We start from the raw sequence: 22,617 nt of genomic DNA, 5'->3' as shown, positions 1-22,617 counted from the left end.
ATGTGCAGGGCCCTAGGTTTGATCATTGGCACTGACAAAAACAATTTACCTTCCAATGAGATCTACCCTGACCACCCAACTTAGCACTCCTCAAACCCCTTTCTTTCCCTGCTTTCTCTCTAGAGCTTTTATCAATTTTTTATTTGTATATCTAATTCATACATATACATTTTTTTAAAAAATTTTTTTAGTTTTCGGCTGACACAACATCTTTGCTTTGTATGTGGTGCTGAGGATCGAACCCGGGCTACACGCATGCCAGGCGAGCGCGCTACCGCTTGAGCCACATCCCCAGCATTTTTAATATTTATTTTTTTAGTTATAGTTGGACACAATATCTTTATTTTTTATTTATGTGGTGCTGAGGATTGAACCCAGTGCTCCACTCATGCTAGGCAAGCGCTCTACCTCTGAGCCATAACCCCAGCCCTCAAACACACACACACACACAATTTTTCTCCTGTTTGGAGATGTGAGGTCTTGCTGTGTTGCCCAGGTTGGTCTCAACTCCTGGGTCCAATTAATCCTCCTGCCTTAGCCTCTGATTAGGGGAACTATAGGCATGTGCTACCAAGTCTGGCTTTAATTCACTTACTTTAATAAATTCCCTATGTCCCCCACCAGAATGGAAACTCTATCTCCACTGTTTTGAACAGGATCTAACATAAAAAAGGAATCAATAAATATAGATTGAATTTAAATGATCTGGATAGCACATAATTGAGGTCATCTCAATTTTTACCATCCACCCCAGTCTAAGAAAACATCATTCCTCTGTTATTTTTGTTAAAGTGTAAACACAGTAGTCAGTGAAGTTGAGGACACCATAAAATTCCTTATAAATGAGCACATCTTACTCATCTGTCATTTCTAAAAAAAATAAAATAAAACGAGACAAAACTAAAAAAACCCTGTAATTTAAGGAAGGACAGAAAGGAGTCTCCCTATTTTGGGGATGGAGAAATCAGGGCCCTGAAAGCTTGTCCTAAGTCATTCAATAAGTCAGGTTTAAACTTCCCAATATATGTTCAGTTAAATTATAATTCTAACGGGTCTGCCAAACACCCCTTTTTAAATAGCTACACTCCTAAAGCTACCAGGCTTCCCTAGACACTGAAACTGTGCTAAATATCCAAACTAACATCTGAGATCTCAAAGCAATCCAATTTACTTGTTAAATCTTATTCTTTCCTATTTTAGCTCCACTGGCCTTAGTTTAAAAGTAGGCAACCACATTTGTCTCATCTAGAATGGAGAAAGCCAGAAAGCTAGAGAAGATTCAAACCCCCAAATCAGGATCCCGTGAGTACAGAACAACAGGGCTTCTGCACCCTGTAGAAGCCAAAGGGTGGGCTGAGCCTCCCAACCCCTTACCCTGGGAGCTCCAAGTAGGGTGAGGTACATTTTTTATTAAAAGAGTTTACAAACAGAATTACAATTAAAAAAAGATATACTGCCCAACCCCCACCCATGGAAGGAATGTGGCCTAAGGGCTAGGAACCCCTCAACAACAGGGGCTGATGGCATTTATCCCCCTTAGCCTAGAGCTGAGACAGAAGCCAGTACACCTAAAGCACAATCATGGGAGGATTACAGTAGCTCCAGAAAGGGGGAGATGGGACAGGTGAGGTATATTTCCCTAAAGTCTGGGAGGCACACTCCTGAAGTTCAAGGCACATTATTGGAAAAAGACCCTGGACACAGAGAAGAAAGGAATCTTCTCTGGCACCAGCAGTAGCGAAGTTTACTGGCTGAAATCATTCTGAATCTGGGGGAAGGAAAGAGCTTTATACATAAATCTCCTCTCATTTCTCACTCTCAAGTGAATTGGCAGCTTATCACTCTTCTTCAGTCTCTTCAGCTCTCAGTTGAATTGACGGCTTATGTAGGAGAATAAGGAAGACTTGGCAATAGCAGGGCAACAAAGGCTGGAGGCTGGATCCCACGAATCTGAGATCATGTGTTGTGTGTTGGCCTTAGGAGATGGATGAGTTTCCTGCAGTGCCTGGCAGAGGCAGGTCTGGGACTGCTATGTGGCAGTAACTGATTCCCCAGAGAGAGCAAGGCTAATTTCTCACTGGCACCCAGGGACACCAACACCTGTAGGACAGAGAGTAGATGACAGAATAGGATGGGAGGCTTAGAACCAGTTGTGTTTGGGGCACAGGCAGAGGACTCTCATTTAGTCCTATAATGCCCATCCCAAAGGAAGAAAAAGGAGATGGGCTTTTGGGGACTTGGATAGACTGAATGGGGGAAGAAAAACCTTGGAGACAGGAATCATCAGGACTAGGGATTTACTTCCATTCTCTTTGGTTGCAGACCTTAAAGCCAAGGAACCAAGGGACCCATCCACTTGTCCCCCAGAAGAGATAATGAATGTAGCACTGACTGACAGTGAGCAGCAAAGTCTGATTCCCAGCTTTGGATCCAGATCAGTTAGTCCCAAGCTAATCCCTCATTCCCAGCCAAGAAACCTTTTTATTATTTCCTCATATGGATTGCCAGAAACTCCTATAATATCACACCACCCTGTCAAATTTCTGTTCTGCATGAAGTACCCAATGCTATCACACTGAGCTACTATAATTTATGTTATCGTAGGCAGTTGTGAAATTTCCACTGGGTTCCTTATATACTGAAAACTGAGCAGACACAGCAGAATAAAACAGTGGTTAAGAGTATGGGCTCTAGGGGCTGGGGTGGTAGCTCAGCAATAGAGCGCTCGCCTAGCACATGCGAGGTCCTAGGTTAGAGCCTTAGTACTACATAAAAAATAAGTAAATAAAATAAAGGCACTGTGTCCAAAAAAATAAATATTAAAAAAAAAGAGTATGGGCTCTGGTGACACATGCCTCTAATCCCAGTGGCTCGGAAGGCTGAGGCAGGAGGACCGCAAGCTCAAAGCCAGCCTCAGTAACTTAGTGAGGCCCTAAGCAACTCAGAGAGACCCTGTCTCTAAATAAAATATATAAAGGGCTGAGGATGGTAGCTCAGTTGCAGAGTGCCCCTGGGTTCAACCTGCAGAACCAAAAAAAAAAAATATATGGGCTCTGGACCCAGACTTCTGAGATCACAAGCCCAACCCTACCTGCTGGCTCTGTAACTTGGAAAAATTACTAAATTATTTGTGCCTCAGTTTCCTCCCCTGCAAAATGAGGATAATAATAACTTAAACCAGTCAACAAAGGAAAAATGCTTAGCATGCTACTAAAAAGATAGTTGGTATCTTCGTGGCCTCAACATCTTCTTATCTTCTCCCTCCACCCAAGCCTCTGGAAGAGATAAACTGTGGACCTTGAGATCTCAGGCATGTCCTAGCCCAGTGAAGCCCTCTTCTAGCTCCTTTCCCTTCTCAAGAGTGTGAGATGGTAAATGGAAAACTCATCTCCAAGGCTTTGTCCCTGAGTTTCCGGCATCCTTGGAGTAATAGCTTAGATTTCTAGATGTCCCAGTTCCTTACAGACTATCTCAGAGAACTGGTGTGAACTATAGAGGCCCTGATCATCATGGCTCAAAAGTCCCCTGGGATGTACCTGATGGATGCAGGGCTCCTGTCGGAGGCTCCGGAGGGCAACGAGGGCAGCCTCCTTCACATTCAGCTGAGGGTCTCCACATGCCATCTCCAGGAGCCGCTGGGGTACTTGGCACTGTAACAACTCCTCCCCCAACCCCTCAGGTCCCAAGTTGCCCAGAGCTGATACGGCATTGCGCCGGATCCCAGCCTGAGGATCTCCAAGCAACTGGGTCATACTGGGCACGGCAGCTGCCAGGGCAGGTCCGAGGGGACCAGCCTGATAGGCTGCATTGCCCACAGCAAAGCTGGCACTGCGCCGCACAGCAGGGTCTTCATCTCCAAGCCCCAGGAGCAGAAGATTAAGCAGTCCAGCCTGGCTCTGTAGTGCTCCACGCAGGGCCATGCTGTGTTGGAGCAAGTGTCCTAGGAGTCCATAAGTACGGGCCCGCACAGAGTTCTCTGGGTGGCCCAGGAGACTTCGCAGGGGCCTATAGGATTCATCAGAGCCAGCCAGGAGCTCTTGGATAAAGGACAAGTGGCTGGGAGACAGTACCCGGGCTGTGTGGGCCAGTAGGGAGAGAAGGTCAGAGGTCAGCAGTGGCAGGTCACTCAGGAGGACAACAGAGAGGAATGGAATGATAGCTCTAGGGGAGGCTGCCACTGTGTTCACAAACTGGTTGAGAGCAGTGGGATCCGTGAGGGCCAGGCGTGTAAGGAGGCTGATGGGCAGCTCGACTTGTGACAATGGAAGATAGTGGCAGCAGACCTGGGGGAGTGGGGAGAGTGGGAAAAAGGAGCTCAACCTGAGGGAGAAGTACACCGTAGCTAGGAAGTAGGGACCCAAAAGCTGGGGGAGAGAAAAGCCAAGCTGAAGAGAGAATGAAGCTTAAGTCCTGACCCATGGCACACCACATGGAACTCAGGTGGAGCCCAAGGGGGCAGGTTCTTTCCAAGAACACACCCCTTGCTCTCTAAGGACTGGGTCTCTGCATCCAAAGACCTATGGGGGTAATGCCAAGAACTGCCAGGGAATGGGTTCCAGGTCAAGAAGCTGAGCCCCTAGAGTCTGGACTAGGATGATTGCCCCACTGAACCAGATGAGAGAATGTCAGAGAGAAGAAAACACTAGCCCAGCTCCAACCATATGCCTCTCTTCAGGCCTGAGTCTCTCCTCAGTTCCAACTCTTAGGTCAAGCCTGGAGAACCCTGGACCTATTGGGAAGTGAATTAGAGAACACAAGACTGGCCATATTCCTGCCCCATCTTCACACCTGGTAGCTTCCCAAATACCTGCAGCAGGTTGGCTGCAACTTCTGAGTCCCTTAGGTCAGCCAAGATACCTACGAGGAGGTCAGCATCCACATCCAGGGCAAAGGGAAAGCAGAGGAGCTGGCAGACAGAGACCGCCACAACAGGCAGAAACTCAGCCCCGTGAGGCCTAAGGAGAAGAGTGTACAATATACTTGGTCTTGCTCACCTATCCTTTATGATACTTCCACCCCATACCTCAAGTTTCCTTCCCCAGCACCCTGTCCCCAACCTCAGCAACTCCTTAGGTTTCCGGACTAATCCTTATCCCATTTCTGGTCTTGTAACTCAAGCTGTCAGCTCCCTCTCTCCTGCACTCCCAGCCACCACCTTCCTATTGCTAATTCTGGATCTTCTCTCCTCCTTCTTCTAGCTCAGACTCACGCCTGACTCAGGTGATGCAAGAAGCTGGGAGAAAGAAGGTGCTTCAGGGTGGACATAAGAAGACTTCCACGCTGGGACAGGTGGTTCAGGCATAACTGGGGCTCCTGAGTAAAGGTGGCCATGGCCAGGCTCAGCAGGGCTGCTATGCCTGAAAACATGGAGAAAGAAGACCTAGTGAAGCACGCAAGAGACCTTGCTGCCCTTTTCCCCATGGCTCCCAGGACCATCACCTATTCAGTCCCTCTCCATCCTTGAACAGCTCTATTGAAAACTGCTGTCTCCCCCATAACAACAGCAGCAGCAGCAGCAGTCTCTGTGGTTAACCCAGTTCCAGACTCAATCCACTTGAAAAGGGACCCATACACTGGCCTCACAGAGGAGGCTATGCTAACAGAAAGATACCTTGGGGTGAGATCAGCGTCCAGTCTGGCTCAGGGATGGATGGATTGGATAGTGACAGTTCCTCTTCCTGTGTTCCTACCTCCTCAGGTAGCCTCAGGGCCATGGAGAAACGGTGCCACAAAATGGTCCACATTTCTGAGCTAGCCACATCCCTGATCAGGCTAGTCTTTCCTTGCTGGAGGTAAAAGTGAAAGAGTGATGGGGGAGGCAGAAGTTAGAAGTCCATTACCTTTTTTCATTCTTGACCCTGATCTAAAAGGAAAGGGAGTCTCAAGTCAGGAGGCAGGAGGATCTCAATTCAAAGTCAGCTTCAGCAACTTAGCAAGACCCTGCCTCAAAAAATAAAAATAATAAAAAATCTGGGGATGTAGCCCAGCAGCAAAGTATCCCTGGGTTCAACACCCAGTACAAAAAAGAAAAAAAAAAAAAGAGGGAGAGAGAAATAATTCCACATCTTCCTACTTAGAATTTATGTTGTCTTATTTTCCTTTCTTATCACACCTTAACCTCCTGACCTATCAACCCACATGTGTGTCAGCTAAAAACCAAAGCATTGCCCTATTGGGGCTGGCTTGCACCAAGGCCAAGTGATGCACAGGTCTATAAAATAAAAAGTTTTAAATATCAATAAAACAACAGCCAGGTGTAGTGGTGCACACTTGTAATCCCAGCAATGTGGGAAGTTGAAGCAGAAGGATTACAAGTTTGAGGCCAGCCTCAGCAACTGTGCCAAGACCCTGTCTCAAGATAAAAAAAATAAAAAGTATTAGGGATGTAGTTTAGTGGTAAAATGCCCCTGGGTTCAATTCCCAGAACCCAAAACAAAACAAGAAAGTTTGTTATTTCCCCATTGGATCCCAGGGATACAGCTGAATGGTTTCCTTTAAAGGGCCCTACTGATGGCAAGTGGGGCAATTCTCAGGCTATGGTAGGTATGGTAGTTTGAGAGGAAAGGCAAGTATGTTTGCTTCTTTCTATCCAGTGGCTCCCAGAATGCCCAATTTCTCTCTCTTCTTTTCATCCATCCTAAGATACACCTGTACTTGGGTGAGGAGCTGTAGCAGAAGGATGAGGAGGCCATCATAGAACCCACAGCTATCTGGCGGAGTCAGCCGAACCTGTTGGAGAGAGCAAGAAGAATGCAGATCCCTAAAAGGGATGAGTTTGCCCTTAGGCCTATGCACCCAATCCCCAGTAAGTGGGAAAGTTCTTCCTGAGTCTGGCAGAGTGGGAAGAGTTCTTCTGGATTTAGGAGTCTTGGTCCTGTCTATTCTATTAAGTGTGTGTCATAAATATAGAGTCTGGTAGGGTAAGCAGACAAAAAAGCAACTATAGTTAGAAAGATACTTACTAAACAAGAGGTTAGGGACATGGGTGAGAGTGCCTAAAGCTGCCTCTTGGGATAGAAAACTGATGGATTAAAATCTTTATTTATTTTTTTAGTTTTAGGTAGACACAATATCTTTAATTTACATTTATGTGGTGCTGAGGATCAAACCCAGTGCCTCATGCATGCTAGGCGAGAGCTCTACCACTGAGTCACAACTCAGCCTCTGGATTAAAAATTTTAAAGACAGGTGCAATGGGGCTTGCCTATAATTCCCGCTCCTCAGGAGGCTGAGGCAGGAGGACTGCAAGTGCAAGGACAGCCTGGGTAACTTAGTGAGACCCTGTCTCAAAATTAAAAAAAAAAAAAAAAAAATTTAAAAAGAGCAGTAGTAGAGCACCCCTGAGTTCAATCCCTAGTACCCTACAGCCCCCTCAAAAGAAAAGAGTAGGTAGGCCTTAAACTTCACCTCCTGTAACTCTTTTGGTACAGCAGGGAGGGTAATAGAGCCCAGAGCTGATACTTGAACTTCCAGCAGCAGGCAACAGAGTCTGGACTTTGTCCCAGAAGCAGTGGGAAGCGACTGACCATGAACATGAGCTCTGCACCAGTAACATTTTTTGTCTCTTTTATTCAATTCTATATCCTCAGAGTCTGGAATGGTGCTGAGCACTTGATATATATCTACGTGTTCAATAAACACTGGTTGAGTGAATGACCACATTTTCCTTTAAGAGAGATCACTCAGGACTGTGGTTGTAGCTCATTAATAGAATGCTTACCTAGCATATGAGGCACTGGGTTCGATTCTCAGCACCACATAAAAATAAATAAATAAAATAAATGTATTGTGTCCATCTACAACTAAAAAAAATAAAATAAAAATAAATAAGAAAGAAAGAAAGCTCTGGCAGCAGTAAAGTCTGAGAGGAGAGATCCTTTAGGCAAATGCCAAAGACCAGAAGAGAGATGGTGTGAATACAAACTAAGGCAGTGATGGTGCCACGGAGGGAAGGGATCTGTATGTCAATCAGAAAGAAGAATACATGGGAACTGGGGAGCCATTTATAAGGAGAATGATGCGGAAGATGGTTTCCAGGGTCTTGACTCAAGCTCCTGGATGAATGTTAGTGCTATCAGTAATTATATGATTTCTCTAAAGGTCGACTTTATCAAGGAAAAGCAGACGATTATTACTATATTTCCTATATCTATCTGCCAAGTGTTTTGTGGTAACATGTGAAAAGTGCTTTATAAATTATAAAGAATTCTATATATAACATAAGACAGTAATGTGAATATGAAGTCTACCCTTCTTTTCACAAAATGAGGGAAATATGGATTCCAAAGGGTCTCAAAATGAAGAACAAAAGGCTAGAAAAGGAAGAGGGCAGAAAGGAGACTACAAATGGACTGATTCCTGAAGAATGTGTCAGCCCTTTCTCCATCTCGGTTAAGAAAGCAAGAAAAGTAGAGTGGGCTCTGCTGTAGAAGGGGAAGAGAAGAAGCATAAAGAAGGACTCCAGGGCTGAGGCTGGGGCTCAGCGGTAGAGCGCTCCCTTAGCACGTGTTGGGTGCTGGGTTAGATCCTCAGCATCACATAAAAATAAAAGTATTGTGTCAAACTACAACTAAAACAAAATTTTTTTTTTTTTTTAAAAAGGAGGACTCTAACTAGAACATGAATTTCTGGGGGGCTAAAGCAGACAGGAAACCTTAGATCATGTCAATTGGTATTGTTCCTACCTCTGTCTTTAGAAGCCCTGCATAGGAAATCTGAAGCCCTGACCAGTCTGGATTGAGAAGGGACTACTATCTGGGGTAAAAGGATGATTCCTTTCCCATTCCTTTGTTTTCTCCAGGCTTGCTGGCATTTCAGTCTTTCACCCAGAATGGTGTCCTAGGATTTGACTCAGAGAAAACATGTCTGGGCCTTCTCTGGTAGGCCTCACCTCTGCAGGGGCAGACAGAGCATGTGCAGCTGCAGTGATCCATTCCCTGGGCTGGAGGTCAAAGGACACCCCTTGCTGACCAAGCTGTCCCAACAGACAGGCTGCTGCACTCTGTAGGAAAGGTAGAGGAAGACTGTCTGAATCTGAATGGTGTAGGATTTGTGTCTCTGTCGTGCTCTAATAGAACATATCCTGAAAACGCTGCAAATGGGAGAGGGACTGCCCCACTCCCAAAAGGGTCATGATGATAGGAGTAGAGGGAGAGGTTGGGGAAGGCTGAAAACTCACCACAAGAGAGACGACGTGTGAGTGGGTAAAGAGAGTAGCAACCTCACTGCCTAGCTTCTCCATTCTGGAATAGGGAGATACATAGAGAGAGACAGCATGTTAAAGGTGGCCTTCCCTCTCCCTTGGACTGTGCTCTTCACACAGGATGTATGTCCACCTCCAAGGCCCTACGTTGATGGGAATGCAGGTCTGTTCTTTGTGAAGAAAACTTCATTCTCATCCCTTTGGCATAGGCTAAAGTGTGCTATTCTCAATATTCTGTGTCAGGGTTGGCTGTGTGGGCAGAAGACCAGTGGAGAGACCCAACTTTGTGACTCACCCAGAAGGCAGATCTTGGAGTCGAAAAACAAGAAGAGAGAGAAGGTAGAGGGCCACTTCAGTGGACTCTTCCCAATCTGCTACTTTTACCTAAAAGGAAACCCGAGCTGTCAGAACCACTTCTGGGTGAGGTAGGATCACTATGATATGCCTACCTGCTTTGGCAGCTTACCTTGCCCTGGACCAACATCAACAGTGACTCCAAGGCCAAGGGCTCTTTCCCTAAAATATGGCACAGTCGCTCACTGATGTGGCAGCAGGAGTAGAGAACCTGGAGGAGTGGCAAGGTATCTATCAGTGGGCAGAGCAGCTCAGGTTCCTTGACTGGAAGGCCAAGCTGAAAACCAGGTGAGTCTCTACTGAGCTGGGGCCCACACTTGGGGTGTTAGGGGACTTTACCCCTTGTTTCTGATAGCCAAACAGGGATGCTTCTCAGTTCTGGAGAGGAATGGCTAACATGGGGTCACCTCAGTTGAATAGATTTAAAGGTAGAATGGAGTCCTCCAAGGGAGACTCATGATCTCTCAGACTCTTTCTCTCAGACCCTGTGTCTGTTTTTCTGTCCTGGGAGTTAAAAAAGAAATCTGAGATGCTGGAAGTTGTGGGAAGTACCTTGAGAAGGTGTAGGCACAGGATGGGATGCCGCAGGCCAGAGATGAGGGATGGCCTCAGCTGGCTGCTGTCTTCAGTCAGCTGATTTGCCAAATGCCAAGAAACCTGTGGAAACATACTTTAAGACTCAATCCTATTCCCCTTATAGGAATAGGGGAATATAGGAATCAGTCTTCATGAATTGGAGAAATGAAAGTCATGTCTTAGTTTGGCCTCAGTATATAGGCAGGGCAACAGAAAAACTGAATCCTGAGCCCTTGTGGAAGCATTACCCATGGCTTCCGATCAGCTGTCCAACCACCCAGATAGCTTATCATTGAGCTTTCTTTATCACCAGCTGGCCACAGTTTCTGGGATTCTGGCTGTATTGTATTCTATAAGGAGCTCAAACAGGGTGGGTGGGAGTCTGTTTCTGGAAGTCCTCAGCAAGGGGAAGCATTAAAAGCTTCTCTTTCTGTCCTTCAAAGAAACTTGGGCCAGTCTTCCCAACTCCTCTGTCAGCGGGGAAGGGAGGAGCAGGAAGCTGCAGCTCAGACCTGTTCTTTGGCCTCCCAGCAGCCAGGCAGTCCCACAGGAGCAGTGCATATGGCTGCCAGGGCAGAGGCAATGGCTCCAGGCAGATCCTCACTTTGCTCTCGCAGTGGCTGGCTCACTTGTGGGGCTCCTGTGGAGAAAAGTAAAGGATGTGGAGCGAGGTCTGGTGGCTTCCCTCTTTCAATTCACAGTTATTTTTTAGTACCTACTAAGGGCTGGCACTATTCTAGGTGATGGCAGAGCTCTATGTAACAAACAAAGAGAACTTCCCCTCCCAACTATGGTCACCTGGGGGTGTGTGGAAAGGGAGCTGTGGAACTGTCAAGCCATGAAGGAGCCCATCCAACACAGCACGCTGCGTGGTCAGCAGGCTGGAGTAAAACACTTTGGAGATGGCCCGGCTGTTCCCATCCATGGTTTCACACAGGACAGTAAAGCACTAAAGGATATAAGGGCAGAAGTAACATCAGAGCATCAGAAAACTGACTGGGCTGAGTGTAAGAACCAAGAGTACCCTGAGAACATGAGGAGAGAGAATACAGATCCAGGGGCAGGTATCTAATGCTAAGGTGTCCTTACACAGAAAATGTACAACTGCCTTCCCATTTCAAGGAAAAGGATTTTGGTGTCAATCCTTCTACCTCCACTCCCCCTTCTTTCTTTCCTGTCTTTGGTTGGAGATGGAGCCCAGGGCCTCTGGCATGCTAAGCACACGCTCTACCACTGAGCCATCCCCAAGTCTCAGCCAATCCTTCTATTTTCTGATCTCTTCCCTACACGATATTTATCAAAGTGTAATCTACAGACCATGAGTAGAATTCCTAGGGATTCCTGGGACTTCCCTCCTCAACCCAATCTTATTGATACAAAATTTTGGGAGGAGGGATAGTTATTTTAAACTCCTCATGCTACTCATTGCACAATGACAGAAAAAGTGGTGAATAACAAGTGTCACCGCAGGCTGAAATTTAGGTTAGACATTCAAAACTTCCTGACTTGGAAGGGTGAGGGATATGAAATTAGAATTAGAAGATTAGAAAAGTTTGAATGGACTGCTCTCTGGAGGCAGAAATATAGTCCAGATCTGTGTACCTAACTATCAATTTAAATAAGGACCAGGAGATTGTTTACTTCCCTGCACATGCTCTTCTCAAATTATCTCCTCTGAGATCATGAGAACTTAGCTGTCTTCCCATTCAATTCTCTATTCTCTTGTCCTGACTGCCAGGGTCCAGGGAGAGAATCCACATAGTTATCTAGTCCTTAGTGTTGGGAAATATTAAAAGATTCATAAGTCTCTTCAAGAAGAAATGTTTCTATTTGTGGTCCCCTAAAATACACCAGTTGTTTGATGCCTCTGGGCCTTTAGAAATTTGCTCTTTCTATCTAGAATGTGCTCTCTACTTTCCTGCCTTATCCACTGGCAAACTGCTATGTGTTCATTAAGGCCTAACAGAGATGACTTCCTTCTTCAAGATTTCTTCCATAACCCTCCAAATAATGTTAATGGCATCTTTTCCAAAGCATCTGTATTTTATACAAAGTTCTAAAGTACTTTTCACTCTTCCCTTCTTGACTATTCCTAGTCCCTTAAAGGCAGGGACTCATGAGGCATATGGCATATGGTAGGAGTTAACAAATGTTTGTTTTATTAACTTGCTCTGCCTCTTTATACTCATAATAAAAGGGATGAGAGAAACACAGAGGAAGACAGGAGAGACAGAAATATGGAGGTGGGATCAGATTACCATGAGGCTGTCCCTCCTCAATGTCTGCTCAGAGTAATCTGACTGAGATAGCAGTTTCCCCAACAGGTCCAGAAAGATATTGGCAGCCTCCTGAAACACCTGTAGGCTGGGAAAAAAATGAACCCATAGTTTCTTCTCATCCTTTTACTAAAAGCCCCAATGTGATGAATGGGTCAGATCTGGCTGATAGGAGAATCTCTACAAAGAAACACAACAGAATGTTCCCTGTCTCCCCCAATAAACACACACACACACACACACACACACACACACACACACACAGCCTCCAAGCCCCTTTTCTGCCATTTTCACATCTTGATCTTTCCACTTAGAGGCCATGGTGACTGCTGACTCTTAGAACCTGAAAGTCTTGGGGTGAAGCTAGAGATGCTTGAAGGTCCTTAAGAGGACAGCTTAACTCTGAGGGCCACTTAGCTCTGTCACAAATCACAACTTCTTTTCACTTGGCATCTTCCTAATTTGCAGGGGAAGAAATGGAGTTGAAACTGAAGCCAAACTGGTCAGCAGAGCAAAAATGCATTTTATCCCACCTGTCACCTGTCTGGCTCCTCTCCAGATTGAAGGCACAGGCAAAATAGGCCTGAATCACAGCCATTAGGTCCCGTAAGAAGGCCCCATACCAGGGTTGCTGCCAGGGAAGAGGGAAAAAAAAGAGAGAGTAAGGACAACATGAGGATGGCGGCAAAGAGAAAAAAAAAAATAGTAAAAGAAGAGCATACAGAAGAGCTGGGGATGGTGGCCCATGCCCGTAATCCCAGCAGCTCGGGAGGCTGAGGCAGGAGGACCATGAGTTGAAACTAGCCTCAGCAACTTAGTGAGGTCCTAAGTAATTCTACGAGACCCTGTCTCTAAATAAAACACAAAAAAGGGCTAGGGATGTGGCTCAGTGGTTAAACCCCTGGATTCACTCTCCAGTACCAAAATAAATAAATAAATAAATAAATAAAAATGGCCTACAGAAATCCAGCCAAAGTGACCAAACAGAAAGGGATGGGGGAGAAGAAGTATGGGCAGAGAGAAGATCAAGAGGTGACAAAATGTCAGCCAGTGAGTGCACTATAAACAGCCTGAAATGTGTCTTTTTCAAGTGTAGGAGATTCTATTTTTCAAAAAAAAAAAAAATTCATAAAAATTCCTTAAAATCCCCCCAAATACTCATCAGCAGAGTACAGCTTGCCAGCTGCCTTAGCCTATGCCCTTGTAAACTCTGACTCTGTCCTCTCCGGGTGACATAATGGTCCTCCTATCTTCACAGCTCAGCTGCAGCAGACAGTGTAGGCAAGTAGAGATTTGGCTCCAAATACAGTGCGTCTCAGTCCTAGCTCTTCCACTTATAATTTCTGTGACCATCTATAGATTAATGACTAAGTATGAGTTAGCCTCTGAACTTCAGTACTCTGCCCTCTAAAATCACATTAGTAAAGCCTAGGATCCAATGATTCAAACCATATTTATTCTAAATATGAAGGAATTATGTATAAAAATCTGGATTTCTACTTGAAAACTTGAAGATATGGCAACACTGGCCCAAATTTTCATATAGCAACAATAGGCTGGAGCAAGGAGAAGATGGTCCATTTAGAGAGGGCGTCTAATCCGGTTTGTCAGATTCCCCACCTCTCACATAGTTATAAACTTAGCCTACTTCACTGACTGACACTACCTCTCTAGCCCCAGAAGGGCAGAGAATTTGCAATTGATGGTGTGCTAATTAGAAAAAGGAGAAAATAAAATAAAAGGCAGTCAGGGAAAATACAGTTGGAAGCCTAAAGGACAGAATTCCAAGCAAAAGAACCTTCTGTTAGTCTTCAGAAGTTCCTGACCTGGTGCTTACCTGCTGTATAATGTTGCTCTCCTGGCTGTGCCTGAGGAGACTGAGCAGCAGCTCAGGCAGCCCTGCTTCCTGGCAGAAGGAATACAAGGGAACAGAGTCACTGCAGCTGGACAGAAGACTGCTCAGGACCCGGAGAGCAGGGAGGATATGGGAAGCATTCTCCAGGGTGCCTTTCAGGATCTGGGTGACATGATGGAAAGAGACAGCAATTAATAGGCAAATGGATCATAAGAAAAATAAAGAGGGACTGGGGTTGTGGCTCAGTGGTAGAGCGCTTGCCTAGCATGTGTGAGGCACTGGGTTCAATCCTCAGCATCACATTAAAATAAATAAAATAAAGGTATTTTGTCCATCTACAACTAAAATACACACACACACACACACACACACACACACGAAAAAGGAGAGTCACAGATATCAAATGTCCTCAAGGAGTTGGCAAAGTAGGCCAAATATTTGCTTTCCTTTTTTAGAATCTAAAATCCAGGGAAGAAGAGCAAGGAAAGAGGGCGACTGTTCCAAGGAAGAGGACTATAGATAGTCAGGTCACTTGACACAGAACACCCGAGACTAAGGGGCAGGGCAATTCCCCTCAGGATCTATCAGGCCCTGTAACAATCCTATCTGCTCCCACTCCACTCTCCAGCCCTTCACACACCACACACATGCACACAACAGCACTTTTGAAAATTAAAAAACAATAAACACAAAACAATGCTACTAAACTTTAAAGAGACCGAAGGTCATTCAACTTCTGGTCAAGAAATCATAAACTATAGCCTACCAACCAAATCTTGCCTAACACTTACTTGTACAGCCTATAAACTTGGGACAGTATTATAATTTTAAATATAAAGGAATAATATTTACAGCTGTTTTAGAACATACCATTCACTGTTTTTAAATTTGGGCATTAATTTTCCTGTGCAATCTTTACAATAACCCTATAAAGTAAATAGAAATATCCCTTCCCCTGGCCCCAATTGGGCATTAAACCCAGGGATGCTCTACCACTGAGATACATCCCGAGCCTTTAATTTTTTTATTTTGAGATAGGGTCTCACTAAGTGGCCAAAGCTGACCTCAAACTTTTGATCCTCCTGCCTTGTTTTCCACACCTGGCTAAAACTATCCATTTATTTTTTAAATTTATGATATATGTGTTATAAATGATTTAGTTATAAATTTATTTATATTATATGAACACATTTTATTTATTATTTTTTACGTAGTGCCTCACAGGTGCTAGGCAAGTGCTCTTCCATCAAGTTACAACTCCAGCCCAAACTATCTATCTTATTATTTTTTATATAAATATTAATTTTTTTAGTTGTAGGTGGACACAATACTTTTATTTTATTTATTTATATGTGGTGCTGAAAATCAAACCCAGGGCCTCACATGTGCTAGGAGAGCGCTCTACAACTGAGCCACAATCCCAGCCCCAAACTATCTATTTTAAATGAGAAATCTGAAGCTTCTAGACAGATTAATACATAGTCAAAGACCACACAGTTAATGAGTAGCTGAATTGGAATTCCAACTCAGAGAGTTCAACAGGGGATGGAGGTGTGGCTCAGTGGTAGAATTGCTTGCCTAACCTATACAAAGCCCTAGATTCTTTTTTTAAAATCAACATTATTTAGTCAATGCTGATTTAAAAAAATTAAAAATCCAGCAACCATTCAATAATAGGACAACAATGTGTTATTGCCAAAAATCAAGAGTAAGATGCCAAGGCAATTCAAAGAGGGCAGTTTTTTTGTTTTGGTTTGGTTTTTCTGTTTGTTTTTCAAAAAAATCCTTCTAGGATTGTGTATAGACATGCAAAAAGATAAACTTAGATTCTTAACTCACATCATAAATAAAAATTAACTCAAAATGTGTCAGAGAACTTAATGTATGTAAGAGGTAAAATTTATACTCTTAGAAATAAGTTGAAATCTTTTTAGGAGAAAATCTTCAAGACATTCAGTTTGAAAAAGATTTCTTATAAACAATATAATCTTACAATCAAAAGCATAATAAACAAAAGGAGAAAATTCAACATCTTGGTGATTTGAAAGACATTCTTATAAGATGGCAAAAAAAAAAAAAAAGACAAACCATACACTGGAAGAAAATATTTGCAAATCACTTATCTGGTAAAAGTCCTATATCCAGAATATATAGCACATTCTTACAACTCCATAAGATAAACAAATCAATTTAAAAAAATTAATGGAGGATTAGAACAGATATTTCACCAAAGATATACGAATGACTAATAAGCACATGAAAAGGTATTCATCATTTATCATTAGTGGAGTGCAAATTAAAATAACAATGAAGTTCTTTACACTTACTAGATTGGGTATAATCAAAAAAGTCAGACAATAATAAATGTTGGCAAACATGGAGAAACTGTGACCCTCACATGCTTTTGGTGGGAATGTAAGATGGTATTGCCACTTTGGAAAATGGTTCAGCAGTTTTTTAAAATGCTAAATAACAAATTTTTACTACATGACAACAATTCCATTGCTAAGTATCTAGCCAAGGGAAACAAAAACATACAGCAGCACACAGCTGGATTAGAATGTTTATAGCAGCAACAACCCCATGTTTTCAAAAAATAAAAACAATCCATCAACTGGTGGGTAGATAAATAAAATGTAATCTATCAATACAATGAAATACTCATACATAATACAAAGGAATGAAATCCTAATACATGCTACATCATGAATAAACCTGAAAGCATCATGCTAAGTGAAAAATGCCAGTCACAATGATCATATACAATTCCAATCATGTGAAATGTCCAGAATAAACAACCTATAAGATAGAAAGCTTAATGGTTGCCTAGGACTGGGAAAAGTGATTAACTGAAAATAGGTATAAGAAACCTTATGGGATGATAAAAGTGTTTTACAATTGGAATATGATGATAGTTTCATAATTTGAAATTGTTATTATTTTGGTACTGGGGAGTGAACCCAGGAGTGCTTTACCACTGAGATATATCTTTTTATTTTGAGACAGTCTCTCTGAGTTGCTTAGGGCCTTGCTGAATTACTGAGGCTGGCTGGCTTCAAACTTGCAATCCTTTTGCCTCTGCTGGAATTATTAATTGTATACTAAAAATCAGTAAGTTTTGTGGCACATAAATTAGATCTCAATAAATTTGTTGTAAAAAAAAATTTAAAGAAAAGAGAGGGAGGACTTAGGATATAGTTCAGTGGTAGAGCATTTGCGTAGCATGTGTGAGGCCCTGGGTTCAATCCATGGTACCACAAAAAAAAAAAAAAAAGGGAAATAAATATAAGCAGCATATTTTGGTGAGTTCCTAGTAAGGGAGAGCACTGTTTCAGATAAGGAAAAAAGGCTTTATAAGAGTGAATCCTAACTTTTAATTAAGCAAATGTTAATTAAGAAAAATGTTACCCCCCCAACAAAGAACTTCATTCTCACTAGTATACCTGTAGTACAAAATATGGCATATTCAATTGTTACAATTTTGTTTTTAAGGCTTGTCCATAAATATTTTGTGGAAATGTGTTTTTCTTCATTATATGAATACTTAAATATTTAATTAAGTACTTATGAATTTTTTGCCTCTTGGCCCACAATGCCTAAAATATATACCATCAAAAAAAGTTTGTTGATGCCTGCTCTAGATAGTTATTTTTTTTCCTTCAGAAAAGGCCTTCTCTTTCTGTGTTACTAAAGGAGGTTAGTGAGTCTCTTCTATTTATGCAGATAAACTGGAAGAACTGGGGAAAGACAAACTTTCTCCTTTTGATGTTTTTCAATGCTTCCTCTCTGAAAATAGCCCCAAATCCTGCCTACAGTACCCTCTGCCCATTACCTGCCCTCCAATTTCACGCAGCTGACTCTGGATGCGCTGGCAGAAGTCAGGATTGCACAGCAGGGTGAGAGGGGCCTTCAGCTGAATGGGCACAGGCTCAGTGGTCTCTAGCAGTTGTTGCCACTCATCATCACTTTCTGGCTCCTGGGGAACAAGGGAAGTGGTGGGAGGATGAAAGAGGTCAGAGGAGCGTATAAGTCTCAGGATCATGCTCTCAACTTGGGGCCAGAAATTGGGGGAATCATGAAGTAATTGCAAGCAGCAAGTGCCTCCTTCAATCTCCAGTCATAAAAGGGTGTAGTGGGCAGTATGTGAGGGGTCTGGAAAAGTCTTTGAGAGCACTGGCAAGTGTGCATAAGAAGATACTAAGAAGCCAGGTGTGCTGGCACACACCTGTAATCCCAGCAACTTAAAAGGCTGAGGTAGAAGGATCAAGTTTGAGGCCAGCCTTAGTAACTCAATGAGGCCCTCACTCAGCAACTTAGCAAGATCCTGTCACAAAATAAAAACTGAAAAGGACCCAGTGGTTAAGTACTCTGAATTCAATCCCTAATACTAAAACAAAAACAAAACCAGAAAAACAAAAAAATATCTAGAAGGATGTCCATGGTTGGTAATGATAAAAAATGAAAACATCATAAACTCAGTAAATAAACAACCAGGGATCCATCCCTACTAGTGAATACTATGAGGTTATTGAAAAGAATGTAGTACTGAGCATGTATTACTTATGCCAAAAAAGCATAAACTGAATCTAATCTAATCTAATGTTTGAGGAACATTCTACAAAATAAATGTACTGTTATTCTTTGGACATGTGTATTCTCCCCAAAGTTCATATAATGGAGGCTTGGGTCCCAGCATGGTGGTACCAGTAGGTAGTGAGACTTTTAAGACATGGGGCCTACTTATAAGGTCTTTAGGTCAAGTGGGAAGGGGATATGCCTGCAGAAAGGATTAAGTATTTCTCTCTCTCTCTCTCTCTCTCTCTCTCTCTCTCTCTCATATATATATATATATATTTTTTTTTCTTTTTCTTTTTTGAGGGGGAACCATGCTGGTGATCAAATAGAGGATCCCATGTAAACTAGTCAAGTATTTTCCCACTAAGCTATATTCCCAACCTGGAATTAAGTATTTCTTGAGGGACTCTAATTAGTTCTTGAGAGGGGGTTGTTATAAAACCCTGAACCTGGACTCACCCAATCTCTCAGGCTTCCTATTTTGAGTTGTGACACTTCCTCCCACACATACCACCTCCCTGTTGTGATGCCATCAGCCATGAGATCATCACCAGAGCAAAGCCAATGCCAGTATCTTGCCCTTGAATCTCCAAACCTATGAGCTAAATAAACCACTTTTCTTTACAAAGTTAGCATGCTCAGGTAATGAAAAACAGACTAATACATGTACCTTAAAACTGTCATAAAAAAACAAAGAAAACCAAGGAACTGGTCCAGACTAAAGGATACTAATGAGGTATTAACAATTTAATGCAATGTATGATACTAGACTGAATCACAGAACAGAAAAATTTTTAATAAAATACATTACTGGAGCAATTTGCAAAATCAGAATATGAATTGTAGATTAGTCCATTAATCTATTTACTATTATTATAATAACATATCAATATTAAATTTCTTTGTACGGTGGTAGTCAAGTGATTGACCTTATAATTGTTTAGGGATGAAGGGCTATATCTGCAACTTACTTCAAAATGATTCAAAAGATGCTATATCCAAACATATATGGAGAGAGAATTGTAAAGCAAATTTGACAAAATTTTGACTGGTGAATCTGGGTATAAGGGGGATTATGGTTTGAATGTCTTTGTCCTCTCCAAAATATTTGTGTTGCTGGCTGTGGTGGTTCATGCCTGTAATCCCAGTGGCTTGGGAAACTGAGGCAGGAGGATCACAAGTTCAAAGCCAGCCTCAGCAACTTAGCAAGGCCCTAAGCAACTTAGTGAGACCCTGTCTGAAAACAAAAAATAAAAAGGGGCTGGGGTTACGGCTCAGTGGTAGAATGCTTACCTAGCAAGTTCAAGGCCCTGGGTTCAGTCCTCAGCACCACGTAAAAATAAATAAATAAAATAAAGGTAATATACATATACCTTAAAAACTGTCATAAAAAACAAAGAAAACCAAGGAACTGGTCCAGGAATTGTGTCCAATTACAACCAGAAAATAAATATTTTAAAAAATTAAAAATAAAAAGGGCTGGGGATGTAGATCAATGGTTAAGCACTCCTGGGTTCAATTCCTAGTAATAAACAACAACAACAACATTATACATATATATATATATATATATATATATATGTGTGTGTGTGTGGTTGTGTTAAATAATCCCCCCCAAAATTTGTTGGGAGGTGGGGCTAATAGAAGGTTTTTAGGTCACAAGGGCTCCACCTCTATTAATGGATTCATGCTGCTATAGAAAAGGTTTGTGGGAGTAGGTTCACTCGATCTCTTCTGTTCGAGCATCCCTCACCTTCGGAGGATGTGGCATTCAAAGTACTATGCTAGAAGGAGAAAGACTGAGCCCTAACCTGCTTACTTTCTTTCTTTCTTTTTTTTTTTTAACAATATCTTTATTTTATTTACTTATACGTGGTGTTGAGGATCGAACCCAGGGCCTCACATGTGTTAGTCAAGCGATCTACCACTGAGCCACAACCCCAGCCCTAACCTGCTTACTTTCATCTTAGACTTCCCAGCCTCCACAACTTTAAAAAAAAAAATACATTTCTGGGGCTGGGGACGTGGCTCAAGCTGTAGCACGCTCGCCTGGCATGTGTGTGGCCCGGGTTCGATCCTCAGCACCACATACAAACAAAGATGTTGTGTCCGGCGAGAACTAAAAAATAAATATTAAAAAATTCTCTCTCTCTCTCCTCTCTCACTCTCTCTTTAAAAAAAAATACATTTCTGTTCATTATAAATTATCTAGTCTTAGGTGTTCTATTTTGGTTCACAAAATGGGCCAAGATAAGGATGTATGGGAATTCTACATAGTATTCTCACAAGTAATATTTAAGTTGAAATGATTTCAAAATAAAAAATTAGAATCATAAAACACAAAAGACTGAGGTAGAAATATATGCTATGATGTAGAAAAAGCCCTAAAACAAATCAAAGGGTAAAAGAGGCATGATATGAAGCAATACATATAGGATGAACTCAGTAAACAGCCAAACTATTTCCCTTTGTGAACATATGTGAATACAAAGTTAGAAAGTTTAGAAGGACACAGATTAAATTAATAACAGTAGTCACACCTAGAACTGATATAAGAAGGGTTTTTGTTTGTTTGGTTTTGGTTTTTTTAGATGGGGTCTCAGTATACTGCTTAGGCTGGCAATATAGTGGCAACTCCTGGGCCCAAGTGATCCTTCTGCCTTAGCCTTCCAAGTAGATGGAACTATAGGTATGTGCTACCATGCCCAACTTGGCACTTTTGATTTTACCTATGCATTCTCTTCTTTGAGAATTACATGTTCAGATACTATTATTAAAATCTATAAATTGATATAAAAGTAATTTTTAAAACAAAAGGAGCTCATGCTTAAGAGAATCATTGTTCTAGAAAAACACCCACCTGGGCCCAACATGCCATAGCAGGAATGAGGCTAAGAAGAAACCCTAAGGCTTACCTCATTTTCTAGGTCCACTGCATCAATGCTCCGCTGGCCGACCACCTCTGACCTCAGCTCTGGGAATGCTTGTTCACAACCTGGGGTGATGTGGTTTTCCCTGCCAGAAGTCAGGATGGAAGTAGGATGAGTCCCAAGACTGTGAGGCTCAGAGTTCAGTAACTTGTCCCTCCCTCTAGACCCAGGAAAAAGAATGAGGTATAAGCCATCGAGGGAGATAGAGGAATTTTTCTCAGGTATGGGATATGGCCAGTACAGGATATGTACCTCTACACACAAATCCTTAACTGCTCCCACTTTGGATCTTATATTCAAGTCTACAGTTTTCACCTATGGCTTTCAACTCAAACAATCTGCGTTTTTGGTTGGAAATAATCCTTTTCCTTTCAGTCAAAGAACAAGTGAGAAATGAAGAAGAGAAAATCCTTAACTTTCCCAATGAGTCAGGAAAAGGTCTATAATTAGAACCCAACAACCCCGGACTCAAATTCTGAAGGGCTGGTTTGTATTTAGGCAATGGCTAGTGACAGGAACCATTTTAAATTTATTCTAGCTCAAGCCAAAAATCTACAAGATACCTCCTCCCACTATACAACCCTCACCGAGGTGTAGGAGGGGCCTCTCCAGCCCCCCACTCGGCCCAGCTGTTCTTCATTTCTGAGGCCAAGATCCCAGCCAGGAGGTTTGATTCCTTAGGAGTAGCCCGTAGTCCAGGCAGAGGGACTGTGCTGGGAGTCACCTTGTTGTTCCTGTCCTCTTGCTCAAGGGCAGATTCTGTGTTGTGGTGTTTCTGTGGGAGATGAGTAGGAGATACTGGACCAGAACTGTCTGGATGCTGTAGGACGGTATGGATCTTACTCATGG

General features: G+C 42.6%; 1 protein-coding gene across 3 annotated transcripts in view; it reads right to left on the bottom strand.

The window, feature by feature from the left end:
- Window positions 1-1,389: 1,389 nt before the first annotated feature.
- The window catches only part of Stk36 (serine/threonine kinase 36), a 27,473-nt gene continuing 6,245 nt past the window's right edge, over window positions 1,390-22,617 (bottom strand). For all 3 annotated transcript variants that reach the window (XM_040267818.2, XM_013360888.4, XM_078018012.1), the window contains 19 exons: window positions 22,356-22,543; window positions 21,754-21,853; window positions 18,096-18,239; window positions 14,246-14,425; window positions 12,942-13,039; window positions 12,391-12,496; window positions 10,931-11,081; window positions 10,645-10,772; window positions 10,109-10,213; window positions 9,669-9,767; window positions 9,498-9,586; window positions 9,179-9,242; window positions 8,891-9,001; window positions 6,649-6,729; window positions 5,612-5,786; window positions 5,210-5,357; window positions 4,808-4,955; window positions 3,537-4,283; window positions 1,390-2,100 (listed from right to left, as the gene is read on the bottom strand). In XM_040267818.2, the coding sequence (XP_040123752.2) occupies window positions 1,957-2,100; window positions 3,537-4,283; window positions 4,808-4,955; window positions 5,210-5,357; window positions 5,612-5,786; window positions 6,649-6,729; window positions 8,891-9,001; window positions 9,179-9,242; window positions 9,498-9,586; window positions 9,669-9,767; window positions 10,109-10,213; window positions 10,645-10,772; window positions 10,931-11,081; window positions 12,391-12,496; window positions 12,942-13,039; window positions 14,246-14,425; window positions 18,096-18,239; window positions 21,754-21,853; window positions 22,356-22,543 (3,006 nt within the window). In that variant the 3' untranslated portion in view covers window positions 1,390-1,956. The remainder of the gene's footprint in view (window positions 2,101-3,536; window positions 4,284-4,807; window positions 4,956-5,209; window positions 5,358-5,611; window positions 5,787-6,648; window positions 6,730-8,890; window positions 9,002-9,178; window positions 9,243-9,497; window positions 9,587-9,668; window positions 9,768-10,108; window positions 10,214-10,644; window positions 10,773-10,930; window positions 11,082-12,390; window positions 12,497-12,941; window positions 13,040-14,245; window positions 14,426-18,095; window positions 18,240-21,753; window positions 21,854-22,355; window positions 22,544-22,617) is intronic.

This window comes from Ictidomys tridecemlineatus, chromosome 7 (assembly GCF_052094955.1).
Source record: "Ictidomys tridecemlineatus isolate mIctTri1 chromosome 7, mIctTri1.hap1, whole genome shotgun sequence".
In the NCBI taxonomy this organism is placed as follows: domain Eukaryota; kingdom Metazoa; phylum Chordata; class Mammalia; order Rodentia; family Sciuridae; genus Ictidomys; species Ictidomys tridecemlineatus.
This window is presented reverse-complemented; position numbering and strand designations above follow the sequence as displayed.